The following is a 20200-nucleotide window of genomic DNA, read 5'->3' on the forward strand; positions in this document are numbered from 1 at the left end:
GGGATCTTGAACTTTCCTCCTTGGGTTGGCCTCAGATCTTCATCCTCCCATTGTCAGTCTCCCTCCCCACCCCACCCCCAATCCTGGAGCTTGAACTCAGGCCCTGGGTACTATCTTTGGGCTTTCTCAAGGCTAGAGCTCTACTACTTGAGTCACAGCACCAGCACCACTTTAGGTTTTTTCTGTGTTTGTGGTTCCCAGGAATTGAACCCAGGGCTTTGTGCAAGGTAGGCAAGCACTATACTAGTAGGCCATGCTTCCAGCCCCAGCCTCTCCTTTTTATTTTTATTTATTTTTGTTTTGTTATTTTATTTTATTTCTGCTGGTCATAAGGCTTGAACTCTGGGCTTGGGTGCTGTCCTTGAACTCTTTGCTCAAAGCTAGCTATATATATGTATGATTTATTTTATATGGGCAAATATAACTGATTTTTAAATTACTGACTTTAATATTTTGTAGATTGAAACAAATGCTAAATGAGCTTATGCACCAGCAAAATCAACATCCAGAAAAATCTAGAAGCAAAGAAAGAGGTGGCAGCACATCCCACCCTTCTTCTCCCAGTTTATTTTGTCCTTTCAGCTTTCCAACACAGCCTGTAAATCTGTTTAATCTTCCTGGATTTACTAATTTCTCATCATTTGCACCAGGTAAGTGACTGTAAGTCTAAAACTAAAATAAATAAATGTAGAGAGTTTGAGATTTTAATTTGTTGCATGAATTTTTCACTTTTTTTGACTGGAAACTTAGATCCTTTCTACACTGTTTGCTATGATGAAAACCTAATATAATTGGTTTACAAAATTTTAAGTATATTTCATAGGAATGGTTGCATTATTTATCAAATGGCTTATGTTCTGTATACCAGGTATTCTATACTGTGTGCACTGTATACAAGGTTCTATATGAAACAGAAGAGTAATGATGAGGAAGATATTCTTCCAGAGAAACACCCTATCTTGTTGGTGATAGACTTTCATTTATTTATTTTTCTTGGTCTTGTTATATGTTAAGTAGTATATAAGTTATCAGACTGTTACTCTTCTGGGCCATAAACAAAGAATATTAATACATGCTTGTGTTTCTGAATGTCAGCAAATTAGTTTTAATAGAATTTATTTTCTTAAAAGGGAAAGAACATTCTAAGTAATGGAGGGAAATAATGTTATCACTTAGAAAGTTTAGAGGTAATTAATTATAATGTGTTTAGAGCAAAGACTGAGGAGGAGTAATTATTGTTTGCTGAAATGTAGCAGAGACCTGTGATGTACCGAGCAGCTTAGACTATATTGCATCAAAAAGGGATCATTAATGCCCTTTAAATGGGGGTGTGTAAAATAAGATTTATATTTTAAAGAGAGTATAACTGGTTACTAGAATACTTGAGTTTAAGAAGTGGAAGGATAATTTGGCCTAAGCATTGGTATTACTGGCTTAAAAAAGTTGTAAGACAGGAGTGAGTAAGTTACGTGACTGGTTAACTGAAGTGAATCACGAAGGAGTAGAGATACTTGGCGGAAAGTGTAGAAAGATAAAAGACATTGGGAACACTTTTGTGTCCATAAACCACAATTTTTGTTTGTTTGTTTATTTTCCCCAGTCCTGGGACTTGAACTCAAAAATCTGAGCGCTGTTCTTGGGTTTTCTCAAGGCTAGGGCTCTACGACTTGAGCTACAGCACCACTTCTAGCTTTTTCTATGAATGTGGTACTAAGAAATTGGACCTAGGTCTTCATGCATGCTGGACAAGCATTCTACCACTAGGCCAAACTCCAGGCCCCCCCACAATGTATTTCTTTTTTTTTTTTTTTTTTTTTTTTGCCAGTCCTGGGCTTGAGCTCAGAGCGTGAGCACTGTCCTTGGACTCTCTCAAGGCTAGAACTCTACCACTTGAGCCTCAGCACCACTTCCGGCTTTTTCTATATATGTGGTACCAAGGAATCGAACCTGGGTCTTCGTGCATGCTAGGCAAGCACTTTAACCACTAGGCCAAACTCCCAGCCCCCACAATGTATTTCTATGATAGTGGTATTTAAAAATTGAACAAGCTTTTTTAGTCTTCCAGAATAAATATTAGTAGCATACATTATTTGAGTGGGGTTTTGGAAGGAGTACTAAAGTTAAGGCTTTGGCCTTGTTAGGCAGTCCTTTTTTATTGAGGGGCTACCGTCTACCATTGACAGTCTACCAAACCTCTTTACTTTAGAGTCTTGCTTTTTCTTTAATCCTGGTCTGGGACTTTTGCCCTTCTACCCTGGTCTCCTGTGTAGCATATTCCATTTTTGTTGTTGTTGTTATTTGTTTGTTTGTTTTAGAGATAGCGCCAAATTTTTTCCCCAAGCTGGCCTCAAAAATTAACTCCCAAGTTTTGCTTTCTAAGTAAATAGAATTACAGGTATGAGCTACTATGCCTTGCTTCCTTGAGTAGTAGACTTAAAAATAATGAATAAGGTGTTATCATACTCTTTGTTTTCACTGTAACAGTTTTCATACTTATGCTAACTCCGTACAAAGGCTGTTTATCACATAGTTGGTTCCATTTTATGAAGCTTTCCTTACCTATTACTTCCTCCTCAAGTTGTTAATAACCTATATAAACACCTCTAGTGTATTACACTATTTGACCGGTACTTTATCATATTTGTTCCATTAAAATGGAACAAAAATAAGCTTTTACATAGCATTATTGTTAAATTATTTTTATATTTTACTTTTCTAATAAACTAAGTGCCTACAATTAATAAATCTCAAATAAATGAAATAAGTAAATGATAAAGTCTGTAATAAAGGAACATCAAATGATAATATTTATACTCTTGTTCGTAGGGAAGGATCATTAGGTTTGTATCACAGGTATAATAGGCTGAGCTATGTATAGTGTTTGAATAAATGAACTGGTTTTTCAAGTAGATAGTTACTGTTTTGGTGGGTTTGAACGGATGTTTAATTTGAACTCTTCAATATTAAAGGCTAAATCACTTGTGTGTTGTTCCCTTATTAATTTTATTTATTAGGTATGAATTTCAGCCCTTTATTTCCTTCTAATTTTGGAGATTTTTCTCAGAATATTTCTACACCTACTGAACAGCAGCCACCATTAGCGCAGAATCCTTCAGGGAAAACAGAGTATATGGCTTTTCCAAAACCATTTGAAAGCAGTTCCTCTGTTGGAGCAGAAAAGCAAAGGTATTTGATTCACAACATCTTTTACTTGCATTTAAATATTCAATTCTGTGTTTTCATATGACATATGTAATTTGAAAACAATTTAGGTATTTGTGATTAGTTTGAAAATATTGGGAATAATGAAATTTCTGTATCTTAGTTTATACTCAGATATACGCTTTTTTGGGGGGTAGGGGGTCAGTCTTGGAGCTTGAACTCAGGGCCTAGGTGCTGGCCCTGAGACTGTTTGTATTTAAGACTAGCACTCTACCACTTGAGGCACAGCCCCACTCCTAGCTTTTTCTGAGTAATTCATTGGTTTATTAACCTTTGTCTAATATAGCTTCAGAGTTTTGATTAAAAGTATCCTGTGGGATTCAGTTCAGAACTACATCACTCAAAGATTATGTTTTGTCCTTGAGTTCTTAAGATTACTTTATTTGTTCTGCTGTTTGTTTTGTGAGTGAGGGTGCTGTTCTTTAACTTTTTTTGCACAAGACTCTACCACTTAAGTCACAGCTCCACATCTTGGCTCATTGATAGTTCATTAGACATGAGTATCTCACAGACTTTTCTGGCTGGGCTGGCTTCAAACCATGAACTTCATATCTCAGCCTCCTAAGTGGCTAGGATTGTAGTCATGAGCCACCAACACTTGAAAGTCTTCAAGGTTAAAAGAGTTAGGTATTCACTGACTTTAGCTTTAGCACCAGAAACTGATCATAAGTACCAGAAGATAATGGCTCATAATTTTATTCAGAACCTCTTTCTAAAATCAGTTCCTAAAGACTATCGCAGTTATTATATTGACCACCATTGCATTATAAAAATGTTTGTAAATTATTTCACATTATGTTAAATTGCACTAAACTAACAAGAGCTTTATGTTGTCTGATTATTGTTCTTAATGTACTATGTTATTTCTCTTCTCTTTTTGCCCTTTGGTTATTCACATATTCTTATATACTCTTATCTGACTTTGTTACCTGGTACATGGTATATACATTTACTTAATTATTTGAAAGGGAAGGGGGGAAAACAAGATGATTGGGAGGGGGTAGAAGGAGGGAACTAGGGACAAAAAACATGAGAAGGTATCAATGTGCGAGAAATAGTACACCTACTATTTGGCAAATATAACTGTAACCCCTCTATACATTACCCCAACAATAAAAAATAAAATTATATTAAAAAACATCAAAAACAAACAAATTATAGCTATGTTACTGATATTAGAATTTTTTTATTTGGATAGAAGTAATGCATGTTAGTAAATATATAAGGCCTTATCTGTGTGAGTTTGATGGCAGAAATCGTGAAGTATCCCTTTATTAGTTGACTGCCATTACAAAAACTGATTTGATTAGAAAAAAAAATATTTTTCTTGATGTCAGAAGCAGTCACTACCCAAAGTGTTAAGTAAAATAGTGCACTGTATCAGTGTTAAAATGTTAATTTTTATGTTGTTTTGACCACTTGGATCTCAACAAATTCTGTTGTGAAGTATTTTCTAAATAATACAATAATGCACTTTGTTGTCTGCATTTTCAAAAAAAATGCACTAAATTGTTCATAGTTATATAGAGGTTTCTTTCCTCCTTCCCTCTCCTCCTCCTCCTCCTCCTCCTCGTCTCCTCCTCCTCCTGGTCTCCTCCTCTTCTTCTTCCTCCTCCTCCTCCTCCTCCTCCTCCTCCTCCTCCTCCTCCTCCTCCTCCTCCTCCTCCTCCTTGTTGTTGTTCTTGTCGTGGGGTTTGAACTCAGGGCCTGGGCACTGTCCCTGAGCTACTTTTGCTCAAGACTAGCACTCTACCACTTGAACCATAGCTCCACTTCTGGCCTTTTCTGTGTATGTGGTACCTAGGAGTCAAACCCAGGGTTTTGTGCATGCTAGGCGATCACTACCTCTAGACCATGCTCCTGGCCCCATAGAGGTTTCTTAAGCTACATTTCATAGACATACCATGTGATTGGCCTGAAATTTGAGGACACACTTTCTCAATGCATTTTATAGAATTTTAAAATAAACTGATCTTACATGGTGCAAGTCATAGTTAACTTTTCTCACCTATTTTTTTTAATATGGTAGTCTTCCTAAATAAATTTTCTGACACAAATAATATGGAAGAATAGTACGAAAGCAAGTATTGGTAGCTCATGACTGTAATCCCAGCTGCTCAAGAGGCTGGGATCTGAGGATTGTGATTCAAAGCCAGCTCAGTAAGGAAAGTCCATGAGGCTGAAGTGGATCTGTGGCTCCACGTGGCAGAATAGTAATCTTGAGGGGAAAAGCTCAGGGATAGTGCCCAGGTCCTGAGTTCAAGCCCCATGACTGACAAGGAATTAAAAATAAGTATGATAGCCTCAGGCCAGTCATTGACAAGAAGTAGTTTTTCTTTTTTTCTTTTAAGCTATGTAATTTTTTAAATAATTACATTTATTTAGAAAATTATTGTTCGAGCAAGCTCGTAGTGTAATATCCCAGCCATTTTGAGGTCCTTGAACTTCCCAGCAATAGGGTCACCAGCACTCAAGTGATTGGAACTAGGAGTCAGTTTAACAGCAGTGCAGTGGCTACTCTCCACACCTTTGGGCTGATGGAGAGCAGCTCTGACCTTCTGTGGGGCTGAACTTTTAAAGGAGAGCACCACACGCAAGTGGTCCCATTCACCATGGAAATATGATATGCAGTGGTCAACCAGTTTAAGTATTCTTACCAAAAAACAAACACAGAATTAGCTAATCCTAACAGGTTACTACAGAAGCAGTCCGATAGTCCTTTTATTTTATTCTTGAGAAAAAAAAACTCTCCAAGATAAAAAAAAGTAGGTTTCAGTTAAAACTAACATTCTGTCAGTAATAATTTCATGATTTAAAACAAATCTGTACCATTTAGAAATAGCAATTGAGAGCTGATGGCATAGCTCAGTGGTAATGTGTCTGGAAATGTGTGATTCACACACATACACCAAGTACAGTACTAAGTGAACAAGGCTTCCTACTACATGTTTTCTACTTCATTATTCATGGTTTTGTTGTTGTTGGTTGTGGGGCTTGAACTCAGGGACTGTCCCCTGAGCCTCTTTGTGCTCAAGGCTGGCACTCTTACCACTTGAGCCCACTTCCAGGTTTTGAGTTGTTAATTGGAGATGCAAGTCTCTGGGGTCTTTTCTACCCAGGTAGGCACTAAAATTTACATTTCATAAAGTTGAATATTCTTATTTTGATTTTTTTACCAACTATTTAAGAATGTAAATCGTATTCATAGCCCACGAGCCTTATAAAAACAAATGTTAGTTGAATTTGTCCTACAAGTTTAGGTTCTAATCTTTATCTTAAACCCTGTAAGTCAGCGTCTCCTAAACGATTCCTTGGAACACTATTATTACTCTGCTGGGTTGTAAGGAAAAGTTGTGAACTTCTTGTTCATGATCACACTCAAGATTTTGTTGATTCTGTTCCCCCCCCCCCATCCTCTCCCTTTAAATGTAGATCACTAGTAGAGATTAAGGGATGCAATAGTTTGGCAGATAAAATTTGAGGTCTAAAGAATTTTAATCAATTATTGGTTGAGTAGCCAATTATTTCCAAAAATTCTAGTTCTGTTTAAAAACTTTAGATAATAAAGGTTCATGTTTTTTTCTGAAACTTTCTACTACACCTTTCATGGCCCGTTAGCCAACTTTTTTGTCAATATCCTTTCTTCCTTCAATTTTAATTCCCATACTTTCTGTCAATTTTTAAATGCTAAGTGATTTAGAATTTTTTTCTAGTACAAATGGTTTAATAAGAAGAGTCCAAAATTAAAGTATAATTTGTAATTTGTAGTTTTTGAACATTTAATGCATACTTTTGAAAATTTTTATATTTGTTGATTTTATAATTGTTAGTAAATTAAAATTTCAGTTTTGGAGAATTACTAAAAATAATTGATTATGATTTCTGAAATCTTTGTATTGGTAAGGAATCAAAAAGAACCTGAAGAAGAAGTAGAAAATGGCAAGACCCCATGGTTATATGATCAAGAAGGGGAAATAGAAAAACCATTTATCAAGACTGGATTTGCAGTGTCTATAGAAAAAACTACAAATAGTAACCGTAAAAATCAGCTAGATACAAGCAGGAGACGACGCCAATTTGATGAAGAATCATTAGAAAGCTTTAGCAGTATGCCTGATCCGGTAGATCCAACAACAGTGACTAAAACATTTAAGACAAGAAAAGCATCTGCACAGGCAAGCCTCGCTTCTAAAGACAAAACTCCCAAATCAAAGAGTAAGAAGAGGAGTTCCACACAGCCAAAAAGCAGAGTTAAAAATATTGGTAAGTCTTTATATTCATTGAATGCTTATCAGTATAAAGATTGGTAACCTTACTAGATAGGGCATGTTGGCTAGGAATTGATCAGACAGACCTATTTGAGCACAATTTTTTTTTGCCAAACTTGAACTCTAGGCTGGGCTCCTTTTGCAGAAGGCTAGCACCCTACTACTTTGTCCACAGTGCTACTAGTGGCTTTTTTCTGTGATTAATTGGAGATGAGAGTGTCACAGAGTTTCCTGCCCTGGCTGACTTCAAACCCCAATCTTCCGATCTTGGCATTCTGAGTAGCCAGGATTACAGGCATAAGCTAATGGTGCCTGGCCCGGCAGGTTTTTGTTGCTTTTATCTTTTCATGAAGTATTTTTAAAAGGGTTTAAAATACATTTTTAAACATGGTATTTTTTTTTCCCCTCTGTCTGGGGCTTGAACTCAGCCTGGGCGCTATCCCTTAGCTCTTCAGCTCAAAACTACCACCTTACCCCTTGTGCCACAGCACCACTTTCGGTTTCCTAGTAGTTAATTGGAGATAAGTCTCACAATCCTTAGATCTCAGCCTCCTAAGTAGCTAGAATTACAGATGTGAGCAACCTCGCCCAGCTAAAAGGTTCTTTTTCTGTGAACATGATTACTATGAGCTTAGTGGGTGCTCTTCAAATTTTGTTACTCAAAAATTACCGGTGTCCAAGTTTTATTATTTTCTGCTTTTCACTGTTTACATCTATATCTAGTTCTCGGTCTAACTCTTTGTTTAATCATGACTTGTCTCTAAATTCTTAAGTATGTATGTGTATAGGGTATGTATGCACTAGACAGGGTAGGTGTTTGAACCCAGGGTCTTGCTTGGCCTTTTAGCTTTTTGCTCAAGATGAGTTCCACCACTTGAACCACACCTCTGCTTCTGGCCATTTGATAGTTAAATAGAGATAGTCTCTGTAATCTGTCTGCCCTGGGCTGGCTTTTAACTTTGATCCTGAGATCTCAGCCCCTGAGTAATTAAGATAACAAGTGTAAACTATCAGCAACTTCTCCATTAAAGAAATGTAAAGTTGATTTGCTGAAGGTACAAACACACATATACATATATATGGAAAATTATGATGAAACCCTTTGGACAGTATATGCACACTAAGTTTTGTAAGATAGTTGTATTGAAAACCATATATATACATGGATTTTTTTTGTTGTTGTTGTGGTTGTTTTGTGTTTTTTTGTTTTGTTTTTCCTTTCAGTCCTGGGGCTTGAACTCAGGGCCTGAGCACTGTGCTTGGACACTTTTTGCTCAAGACCAGCACTCTACCACTTGAGCCATAGTACCACTTCTGTTTTTTTCTATGTATTTGGTTCTGAGAAATCAAACCCAGGGCTTCTTGCATGTTAGGCAAGCACTTTACCATGAACGAGTACACACTCCTGGCCCAATATATGTTTTTATATGTGTTAATAGTCTTTAATAAGCTGCTAAATACTCAGTTTTTCCCCCAGGATGGTTATTATTTTAATTTTCAAAAGATCTGTTTGCATAAAAATATACATTATATGTGTTACTCCCCAACAAAAATTGATGTGGTATAGATCTAGTGAGACAAGACCTGACAAATCTGGCTGCTAATAAAGGGGAGGTGGGGGCTAGTGCATACACTTAAGATAGACAAAGACAGAAGGAAAGCCAGAGGTTCCAACTCCCTGTTCTTTATCCTATACTTGAAATAAAAGCAGTGAAACAAGAGGCAAGATGACATTAGTAACATGAGTAGTAGGATAGCCTGCTTGCTGCTAAGTACTCAGAGTTATACTGCAGCTAAGCCATTTTCTACTCTACTTATGTTTCTCAGCATTGAGGCAAAAAGGTCTTGGGTTTCATTCAGAGCATAAGAGGAAGTGAGAAACTATCTCCTGACAGCCTCCTAGGGAGAGAAGGGAACAAATAGAAAATGGCCATAGAGCAATTCTATATTCTGGGAAGGAAATAGGGCCTTTAACCAAGACTTAGATCTACCCAGAGGAATAAAATGCTTAAATACAGGCAGAAAAAGCCTGAATTCTAAAGATAAAATAAAAATGCCCTGTTTCTATACAGAACAAATTACTTGGGGAGAGGGGGATCAAACTATCTTTCCAAAAAAAGTTAAAAGAGGTGGCGCTGTGGCTCAAGTGGTAAAGCACTAGCCTTGAGCTGAAGAGCTCAGGCACAGAGTCCAGGCCCAGAGTTCAGGCCTCATGACTGCCCACCAAAAATTCAGAGGTTTTTTTGGGGGAGTGTGGGTCCAGGAGTTTGGCATAGTGATAGAGTGCTTGCCTAGGTTGCAGGAAGAACTGGGTTTGATTCCTTGGTACCACATTACATTAAAAAAGCCAGAGGTGGTGCTGTGGCTCAAGTGGTAGAGCTCTAGCCTTGAGAAAGCCCAAGGACAGTGCCAGCACTGAGTTCAAGTCCTGGGAATGACAAAAAAAAAAAAGGAAAGATGAATAACTTCTATACATTTAAAAAGGGACTACAATGTAGAGTGTGGTACAACAAGATAAAATAATGGCATTTGCAGGGAAGTGGATGAATCTAGAGTGAATCATGTTGAGTGAGACAAGTCAAGACCAAAGGAAAAAAAGGCGCATGGTATCCTTAATATGTGGCTATTAGATCCAAACAGTACAAGATCGAGGACTCAGTATTTGCATACCCAATGCTATGGACATGGTATTGGAAATATAAACACAACTAATAGCCATAAAAATCTATGACTCTATAGACAATGTTTTATTACATAATTAATATGTATCTATGACATACAAACCCTGAGCCTAATTTTAATTATGTTCTAAAAATTTAAGTGCCAGTGATTATATAGAGATTCCCTTCTTGAATACTTGTTTGTTAAACGTGTCATTTGAAATATGATGTAAAAATCAATGTTATTAAATTCTTTTATTAAAAAACAAATGATGGACCTACAACTTAAGAATCCTGTATGCAGCCAAGAGACCTTTTACCTATCAGGATGAGAAGAATATAGTTATATATCTAGAAACAACCTAATACTCATAGAGTTGCTTTTTATATATAAACTGTATAGTTAAGAGAAGTAATATTTTCACAAAACACAAATCTTGTTAACATAAATTCAAGTTAAAATAGCGTATCTACCAATGTATCAAAGGAATAGATAGTTGTCATTAGGATTAATTTCAGAAATGTAGTCAAGATTTGCTACGAGGACATTTTGAACATAATTTATTATATAAAATTAATGTTACAGTAGTAAATTAGATAAAATTTAAAATCATTCCCAATGAACTCTGTAAGAAGTGTTATGTAAATATAATAAAGTGCATAGGCAATACTTATAATAAATGCCATTGTAAATGGAAACATTCTTAAGAGACATCTGTCAGAATTAGGAAGAAAAACTAAATAATTACAATAAATATTTGAAAAAAGAAATAACTTTTATAGTGGTACTTCTGTATATGCGTCAGAAATTACTAAAGTTAACAAAATAAGCAGCATGACTACATACTTATTGAATAAATATGCATGCATTTCTGTAAGGAGCTATTAAGTATTTTTGATGGGCATTGATGGGTCACACTTGTGTAGTCCTAGTTACTCAGGAGATCTGAAGGCCTCTCTGAGCAAGAAAGATAGTAAGACTTCATTTTCAAAGTAACCAGCAAAATGTAGGGCTGAGGTGGTAGAGTTTCTGTGTAATAAACTTTAACCATTCCAGTTCTGCCAAAAATAAAAATAATAATAATTCTCACAGCTCATGCAAAAGGACATGTAAGAATAGTTAGAAACAGAAGAGCTAGATAGGACTTATCTTACCACATGATTAAACATGCTATATAACTACTGTGATTAAAAGAATTAAAATAGCACTGAAATAGATAAGTGGAGCAGGTAACTTCCAAAAGTAAAACCTGGTGAATGAGAATTTAATTTTTAATTAATTAATTAAATTTTTTTTGCCAGTACTAGGGCTTGAATTTAGGGCCTGGACACTGTCCTTGGGCTTTTTCAATGCTAGTGTTCTTCCACTTGAGCTACAGTACTATTTCTGGCTTTTTCTGTGTATGTAGTATTGGGGAATTGAACCCAGGGCTTCATGAATTCTGCTAAGCACATTACCACTGAGCTACATCCCAGCCCAAAACTTTAATATTTTAACCAGTTTTCATTCATTTTAGTTCAGCAGATAGAGGATAGGTATAACCAGCTTTCTATGTAGAACAAAAGACATTGAATTCTTTTTTTTTTTTTTTTGGCCAGTCCTGGGGCTTGAACTCAGGGCCTAGACACTATCCTTGGCTTTCTCGAATAGAGCTCTACCACTTAAGCCACAGCACAACTTCCGACTTTTTCTATGTAGTATCAAGGAATCAAACCCAGGTCTTCATGCATTCTAGGTACTCTTAGCATTAGGCCAAAGTCATGGCCTCTTTTTTTTTTTTTTTTTTTTGGCCTGTCTTGGAGCTTGGACTCAGGGCCTGAGCTCTGTCCTTGGGCTTTCTCAAGGCTAAAGCTCTACCACTTGAGCCACAGCACCACTTCCGGCTTTTTCTTTCTTATGTATGGGGTACTGAGGAACTGAACCCTGGTCTTCATGCATGCTAGGCAAGCACTCTTACCACTAGGCCAAATTCCTGGTCTCCCCCCCCTTTTTTTCATATATATATTTTTAATTGTAATTAATAGAAGGGTTGCATTATATTCTCCAGATAGAAGGTGCATTACTTCACAAACATTGATACCCCTTCTCATACGACCCCTATTTTATAGCTTCCTTTCTTCCCCCCCCCACCCCCAGGACCAAACTCCGGGACCTTGTACTTGCCAGGCAAGGGCTCTTCTGCTGAGCTAAATCCCCAACCCCAAAGACTTTGAATTTGTATCTTGAACCATAGTGTGAAAGGAAAATTTAACATAATATAAGTTATGAGTGAGTGGGTAAAGAACTTTTAGACCAAGTCATTTCACACAAAACATTCGGTAAGAATGGAAAACATTTTTTTAATTGTAATTTGTAGAGGGGTTACAGTTATATTCGCCAGATAGAAGGTGCATTACTTCATGCACATTGATACCCCTTCTCATGTTTTTGTTCCTATTTCCCTCCCCCACCCCTTTCCTCACCTTGATTTTCCCCCCTCCCTTTCCTATTTCAAGTAAACAATTATACATATATACAATAGACCAGATAGTAAGGTCTGGTACTGTAACAATATGAGATTAACCAAAGGGCAACAAAAGATGAGAAATAACATAGTGCATAAAGAACATAGCACACGAAGAACAATCACACACTGAAGTTCTTGTTTCCATATCCTGGAGGTCCTTTCATTTAGCCTCATCCTATATGGCCTTATGGCCTCTGCTTGGAGAGTCCAAGGTTTGTGCTGACTATTACAAATGAGGTAAACCATTGAGCCTATGTTTCTTTGAGTCTGACTTATTTAACTTAATAGGATTTTTTCCAAGTCTTTCCATTTCCATGCAAATGGAGCAATGTCAAAGAATGGAAAACATTTTAATATTACTATTTTTTTTTCCAGTCCTCAGGGCCTGGGTACTGTCTTTGTGCTTTCTCAAGGCTAGTGCTCTACCAATTGAGCCACACCTCTATTTTCAGCTTTTTCTGTCTGTGTGATACTGAGGAATTGAACCCAGGGTTTCATGCATGCTAGGCAAGCACTCAACCACTAGGCCAAACTCTTGGCCCCTAATGCTACTTTTCATCATGAATATTTGTTTAAATTGCATGTGTTTATTTTTTGTATTTCCCAATATTGAAAAAGTATTAATTAGATTTTGGTTTAGAATTTGGGTCCTTTAAGCTACACTTTATAGTGTACATTGTAGGGTACTTAGTAATGTGAATGTTCAAGTGTAGTGAGTTATTAGGATTTATTAGTTATTTATGTTTCCAAATTTATCTCCAAGACAAGTTTATACAAGGCTTTCATAGCATTCTGTACTGTTAATTGTACTGTTTTCACTGTGGAGATCAGTTTCCCTTTACATTAAATTAGTTGCAACTGTCACTTTTTTGTTGTTTAAATCAAGGATATGAAAGTGCCAGTATGTCTAGCACATGTGAACCTTGCAAAAGTCGTAATAGACATACAGCCCAGACTGAAGAACTTGTTCAAGCAAAAGCATTCAGCAGAAAGAATCATGAGCACTTGGAAAAAATAATAAAATATAGTAGGTCTACAGAAATATCTTCAGGTATGTTTTTTCACTCTCAGTTTGCTTTAATTTAAGGTTACATATGAACAGTTCTGTAGTTTTGTTTTTTTTTTTCTAGATTCATTCCTTACCATCCTCTGCCTATACTTTTTCTTTCAGTAACACTGAATCAGAGCATTCATATGGTTGTCAGGTTACTTTGTACCTCATGAGCTGTCTTTTGTACTTCTGTAGTTTTTGCTTGGGTTGGGAGCATAGCTAAGTGGGAGATTGCTTGCCTAGCATGCACGAAGCCCTAAATTCAATCCTCAGTACCACATATGCAGAAAAAGCTGGAAGTGGTGCTGTAGCTTAAGTGGCAGAGCCACAGTGCCAAGGCCTTGAATTCAAGCCTTAGGACAGATCTCCCCCCCCCCCCCCCAAAAAAAAAAGTTTTTGCTCTTTGTAAGCCCTTTTACTATAAGATTGTATCTGAACTCATATGGAATAGTTTTCCCTTTCTCCATTTTTGTAATTGGCGCCTGAGTAAACCTGTATTGTTACCTGTGTCACATTCTGTAGTAGTTACCTGTTTAAGTTTCTGCGTCAACTTTTTGAGACCCTTGGCAACAAGTAGTGTGCATTTGCATACTTTGATTTAAAATGTCAGCTAATATCAAATACACATGGTAGAAATGGCTTGCTAAATGAATATATTTGCCATCATTTTAGTTTAAATAAACACAGGTACCTATTTGATTTTTATTAAAAAAATTTATTAACACTGATTTTTTACATCATATTTCAAATGCCATGTTTAACAAACAAGTATTCAAGTAGGGAATCTATATATAATCACTGGCACATAAATTTTAGAACATAATTAAAATTAAGCTGAGACTTTATGTCATAGGTACATATGATCTATATAACATTATGTCAATAGAGTATATATCCCATCATAGATATTTATGTCTATGTCCTTAACTTTATATCTCCAAGACCATGTCAGTAACCTTGGATACCCGAATATTAAGTCCTCGCTCTTGTACTGTTTGGATCTAATATTCACATATCAAGGAGACCATGTGCCTTTTGTTCCTTTGGTCTTATCTCACTCAACATGATGTGCTCTAGTTTCATCCACTTCCCAGCAAATGCCATTATTTTATCTTGTCTGTTGGCTATGTAGAAATCCATTGTATATATATACCATATTGTTTTGTATCCATCTGCACAGGTACCTTTTTCTAAAGAACAAGTGTTACTAAAGGAATATGGAGAGGAAGTCAGCAAATAAAGACTCATAGTTTCATTTGTGTTAAGATTTTGGTGAAAATTACATCAGCTATCATTTGTGTCAAAATTATTTTAATTTCTTAAATTATTGTTTATGCATGTCTTTTGAGTCTTACAATGCTACATTGGTTTCCATTCTTCAAATGAATCAAGAAATTGAGAATATTTGTTTCCTTCCTTCCCTCCCTCCCTCCCTCTCTCTTCTCTCTCTTTCTTTTTTTGGGGGTCATGGGATTTGAACTCTGAGCTTGGTTGCTTGCTGTCCCTCTGCTCTTCAGCTCAAGGCTGTCATCTACCCTTGGACTTGGGTGTTGTCCCTGGGCTCTACAGCTCAAGGCTACTGCTCTACCCTTGACTTGGGCCCTACTTCCCATTTTCTAGAGGTTAATTGGAGATACATCTCAGGTCCTTTTCTGCCTGGGCTGGCTTTGAACCTTGATCCTCAGATTGCAGCCTGCTGAGTAGCTAGGATTACAGGTGTGAGCAACTGCACCCAGATTTACTTTTTCTTTTTACCCTGGCTGCTAGTATAAATTGTTTTTTCTGAAAAGATTCAAATGTCATAATTATTGTTCTGTACTTGTTGGAATGCATGTTATGGGAACAGAAATAGAAAAAAAATCAGGATTTAGTGATCCCTAAACAGTGTGATTCCAACTATGTAAAGATGTAAATGCATAATGACTTGAAGAAAATTAATGAAAATGTTAATAATGGTTTTATAACTTTTAACCTCATCTATATTTTCTAAAACTTAGGTGAATCCTTGTTAACTTTTGTAATTAGGACAGAAGCATCACATTTGTATTTTGAAGTAATTTCCTCAAAGTTGTATTGCTACGAAATGCTAACATTTCTGTCCTTTTGACAGAAATAACAACTCTTATTATTGCAGACCCAAAATTTTAACAAAATATTACTAATTTGAAATACTGTCAGAAAGTAAACATTCGAGTGGCACTAAATTAAAAGGCTTAGTAAAAAGACTAGCATTTAAATAATTGATATTCATAATATTTCATACCTCTTTACTAAAGAAGTTATTATTAATGACATAAAAATGTTTTGAGTAGTATAAAGATGCACATTCTTATCCTAAAATTATATCTTGGGTTTATTGTTACTCTACCTATTGTATGTCATTATTTAGAGTGAAACATATATCACTGGTGACATTACAGTTCTTTGCTTGCACGAGTTATAGGAAGTTCACCTTGATATGTATGCTTCAAAAAATGAGTTTATTATGATAGTGATCATCACAGTAATATGTTCATAGTAAAGGTTTTAAATGCCCTCTATTGAGGATACTTTAAAACAGAGCATAAACTATAATACCTTGTGATAACATTCCACTCAGGCAAGCAATTTTTTTTTAATTTTGCTTATTTCTTTTGTTTATTCACTTACTCATAAATCTATTCATACACATTTTATGTTCATCCTTATGTCTGCCCTTTCCTACAGCACATGCTAGGAGAATGCTACAGCAGTCTAACAGAAATGCATGCAATGAAGCGCCAGGTAACAATCTGCTTAGTTTTGGTGTCCACTTTTGTTATTTTTTTCCCCATTAATCCTAAAAAGCTGCTGTGATAGCTTTTAGATTTAGCAACTATGTATATATTATGTGCCTTATAAAAATGAAAAAGTTCATATACTGATAAAATTCTGAAACCTTTCATTTATAATATGTGGTTGGTAAGATTGGCTGTTTTTCTTGTTTTGTGTTAGTGTGTAAAACCTGTTATATTTTTAGAAAGTGAAATTTATTTTACATTTCTTAAATTTTTTAAAGTGCTAGTGTTTAAGTATAATATGGGAAGAATATGATAAATTTAGATCATGGAAAATCAGAAATATTCCAAAATGTTAATTTGATCTATTATTTAATATAGTTCTGTGTGATTCAGAATTTATTTTTTTTTAAAAGAAGTCTTTAACTCCTTCTAAAGCTATATAACTAAAAAACACCTGTTGTACTGTTTGAACTGTTGAACTCTAAATAAAAGGGTCCACATCTGACAGTGATGAATAGTAATTTCAAACAAAACAATTCGGAACAATTGTACAAAATTGCATTGGGTTAGCAAAACCTGACTGAGATCAGATTTTTCTGTCAAATGATCACTAATTTAGTCTGGGATGAGAAAATGGTATAAACTTGCTGTCACTTGACTGCAAAAGAGAGATGAAGATTGGGATTGGCAAAAATCATTAAATTTTAATTTTTAATGATGCATAACTTAAGTGCTAATATTATAGAAGTATTAAACTATACTGTAAAATATTTGTTCTTTTAGCTTCAGAACAAACCTTTTAAAAATCAAACAACTATTGTCAATAAATAAATGAAAAGTTTGTATATCAATCATTTTGATTTAGTTTTTTTCCCTATAAGTAATGTTTTTTTACAGAAAGATAAATTGAGTTCCTCTTATAGTAACTCACTTTTGTATATGTCACAACACTTAAACAATGGCAGAATAATTTCAATATAAATATTTAGTAATGAAGTAATATTTAATAAATAATACTTCTTTTTCTTTTCTATTGTTTTTTTTTTTTTTTTTTGGCCAGTCCTGTGGCTTGAACTCAGGGCTGAGCACTGTCTTTGGGCTTTCCTTAAAGTTAGGGCTCTACCACTTGAGCCACAGCACCACTTCTGGCTTTTCTGTCTGTGGTATGGAGGGATCAAACCTGCATCTTCGTGCATGCTAGGCAAGCACTCTTACCACTAGGCCAAACTGCCAACACAATAATAAATACTTCTTTTATACTTACAAACTGTAAAGATAGAGGTTTTTTTTTTTTTTTTTTGCCATTCCTCAGGCTTGAACTCAGGGCCTACGCATTGTCCTTGGGCGTTCTCAAGGCTAGAGCTCTACTACTTAAGCCACAGCACCACTTCTAGCTTTTCTTTTTCTATGTATGTGGTACCGAGGAATCGAACCCAGGTCTTTGTGCATGCTAGGCAAGCACTCTACTGCTAGGCCATGCTACTGGCCCAAGTTACATGGTTTTCATTAGTTTTATTTTTATGTAAAATTTGAGACCCCCAAATATTACATTATTTAGTAGGCATTTTATCTAGTAGAGAATATTTCTTTTTCTTCCATTTTTTGCAGAAATGAATTAAATTTTTATGCTTGCCACACACTTTTTTGGTCAGTTGTGTGGCTTGAACTCAGGAACTAGACACTGTCCAAGGCTACTTTTTTTGTGTTGTTTTTTTAATTTTTTGGTTAATCAAGGGGCTTGAATTCTCAGCCTGGACACTGTCCCAGAGCTTTTCAGCTCATGGCTACTGCCCTACCCCTTGAGTCACAGCTCTACTTGTTTTCTAGTGCCCTGGCTGGCTTTGAACCTTGATCCTCAGCTCTTAGCCTCCTGAGTAGGATTACAGGCATGAGCCACTTCGCACTGCTTCAAGGCTACCATTTTGAGGCACAGCTCCACTTCCAGTTTGCTGGTGGTTAGAGATAAGAGTTCACAAGGACTTTACTACCCAGGCTGGTTTTGAATCACAATCTTCAGATCTCCTGAGTAGCTAGAATTACAGACATGAGCCACTCTCACCTGGATTTACACACACACACACACAATTTTTAAAGTACAATATACTAAAATTTCAACATATTTGTCTTTCTTAGAAACTGATTTTTTCTGAACTTGTATTTAACTGGGTATTTTGACATTATATTGTTGCAAAAAAAAAAATTGTGTGTGTGTGTGTGTGTGTGTGCGTGCGTGTGTGCGTGTGTGCAATCACTTTTTTCCTGGGGCTTGAACCTGGCCTGAGTAATATCCCTAAACTTTTTTGCTCAAGGCTACCACTGGAGCCATTGCCCTACTCGGAATTTTGGTGGCTATTGATGATAAGAGTCTCACAGACTTTCCTCCTATGCTAGTTTTGAGTTTCTGTAGGTAGGATTACAGGCACAAGCTTGAGCTTGCAACCAGCCCCCCTGACTTTTTTTTTTTTTGTCATGGGGCTTGAACTATGGGGCCTGGGTGCTATCTTTGAGTTCTTCAGCTCAAGGCTATTACTGCTCTTACCACTTTGAGCCACAGCTCCACTTCCTGTTTTCTGTTGATTAAAGATAAGAATCTTATGGACTTTTGTTCTGGGGCTGGCTTTGAACTGTGATCCTCAGATCTCAGCCTCCTGAGAAGCTGAATGGGATTACAGGTGTTGGCCATTGGGGCCCAGCTTAGCCCCTGACTTATTTTATAAAATTTATAGCTAGGGCTACTTTGTGATTGCCCTTCCCCCACTCCCAAAAATCCTAATTGGCTCGGAACTAGGAGTGATAGGCAGATTCTGAAAACTTCACACTGAGTACAAATTGTGTGTGTGTGTGTGTGTGTGTGTGTATGTGTGAATGACAATAGTAAATTCACTTGTAAGTCACAATCAAATATTATCAACTTTCCCGAGTTGTAAATAATATATGAGAATTAGTAGCTTTAACTAGATAGAACTTAAAATAGTAGCAATTATCTGGAACCCTTGGTCCTGAAGTCCTTTTTTGTTATGATGTTCATACTAGCAAAAAAAATTCCAAAATTATTTTATTGTAGCTTATTTGATTCAAAAGCTGACACATTTTTACTGGTTAGTGCTATTGAGTATGTAAAAATGGTATTTGTGTGTGTGTTTTGAAAAAGGGACTCAAATTTATGATCTTCTTACCTTGGTCTCCTTTTTACTGAAATTATCTTCATATGCCATCACACCCAGTGAGATATTTAAGAAATAAATATGATCCTAAATAGTGCTTGGTAATGTTATTCATGAACTTAAATATTTCTTTAATATATAATATTTACTTGCTATTTTGATGATTTTTTATTTTAATTTTAAGCATTGTTTCTTTAAAAGTCTGGAAATAGAATTGTGTTCTGATTTTAAATAATTTAAATCTTAGATTAATGACACAGATTATTAGAAATTATCATGAAAGGTACTTTATATCTTCCAGAAACTGGGAGTGATTTTTCCATGTTTGAAGCCTTGCAGGATACTATTTATTCTGAAGTAGCTACATTAATTTCTCAAAATGAGTCTCGTCCACATTTTCTTATTGAACTCTTCCATGAGCTTCAACTACTTAATACAGACTACTTGAGACAGAGGGCTTTATATGCATTGCAGGTATCTGATAGCATTTGTTTTTCTACCTTGTTATTATACTATTTCATGATTATATCTGGCTATTTTCTTAGTCCCATGTATATCGTTGCTCCATA

General features: G+C 35.9%; 1 protein-coding gene across 20 annotated transcripts in view; it reads left to right on the forward strand.

Annotated features, from left to right (window-relative positions):
• Pcm1 (pericentriolar material 1) overlaps window positions 1-20200 on the forward strand; it is a 97848-nt gene that overhangs the window by 49683 nt on the left and 27965 nt on the right. For 17 of the 20 annotated variants that reach the window (XM_090354025.1, XM_090354023.1, XM_090354028.1 and 14 more), the window contains 6 exons: window positions 460-650; window positions 3015-3186; window positions 7127-7485; window positions 13544-13708; window positions 16415-16471; window positions 19933-20105. In XM_090354025.1, coding sequence (XP_090210151.1) covers window positions 460-650; window positions 3015-3186; window positions 7127-7485; window positions 13544-13708; window positions 16415-16471; window positions 19933-20105 — 1117 coding nt within the window. The remainder of the gene's footprint in view (window positions 1-459; window positions 651-3014; window positions 3187-7126; window positions 7486-13543; window positions 13709-16414; window positions 16472-19932; window positions 20106-20200) is intronic. The other 3 variants (XM_090354031.1, XM_090354038.1, XM_090354039.1) reach the window with 3 other exon arrangements.

Source organism: Megascapheus bottae, chromosome 20, assembly GCF_031878675.1.
Source record: "Megascapheus bottae isolate mThoBot1 chromosome 20, mThoBot2.hap1, whole genome shotgun sequence".
In the NCBI taxonomy this organism is placed as follows: domain Eukaryota; kingdom Metazoa; phylum Chordata; class Mammalia; order Rodentia; family Geomyidae; genus Megascapheus; species Megascapheus bottae.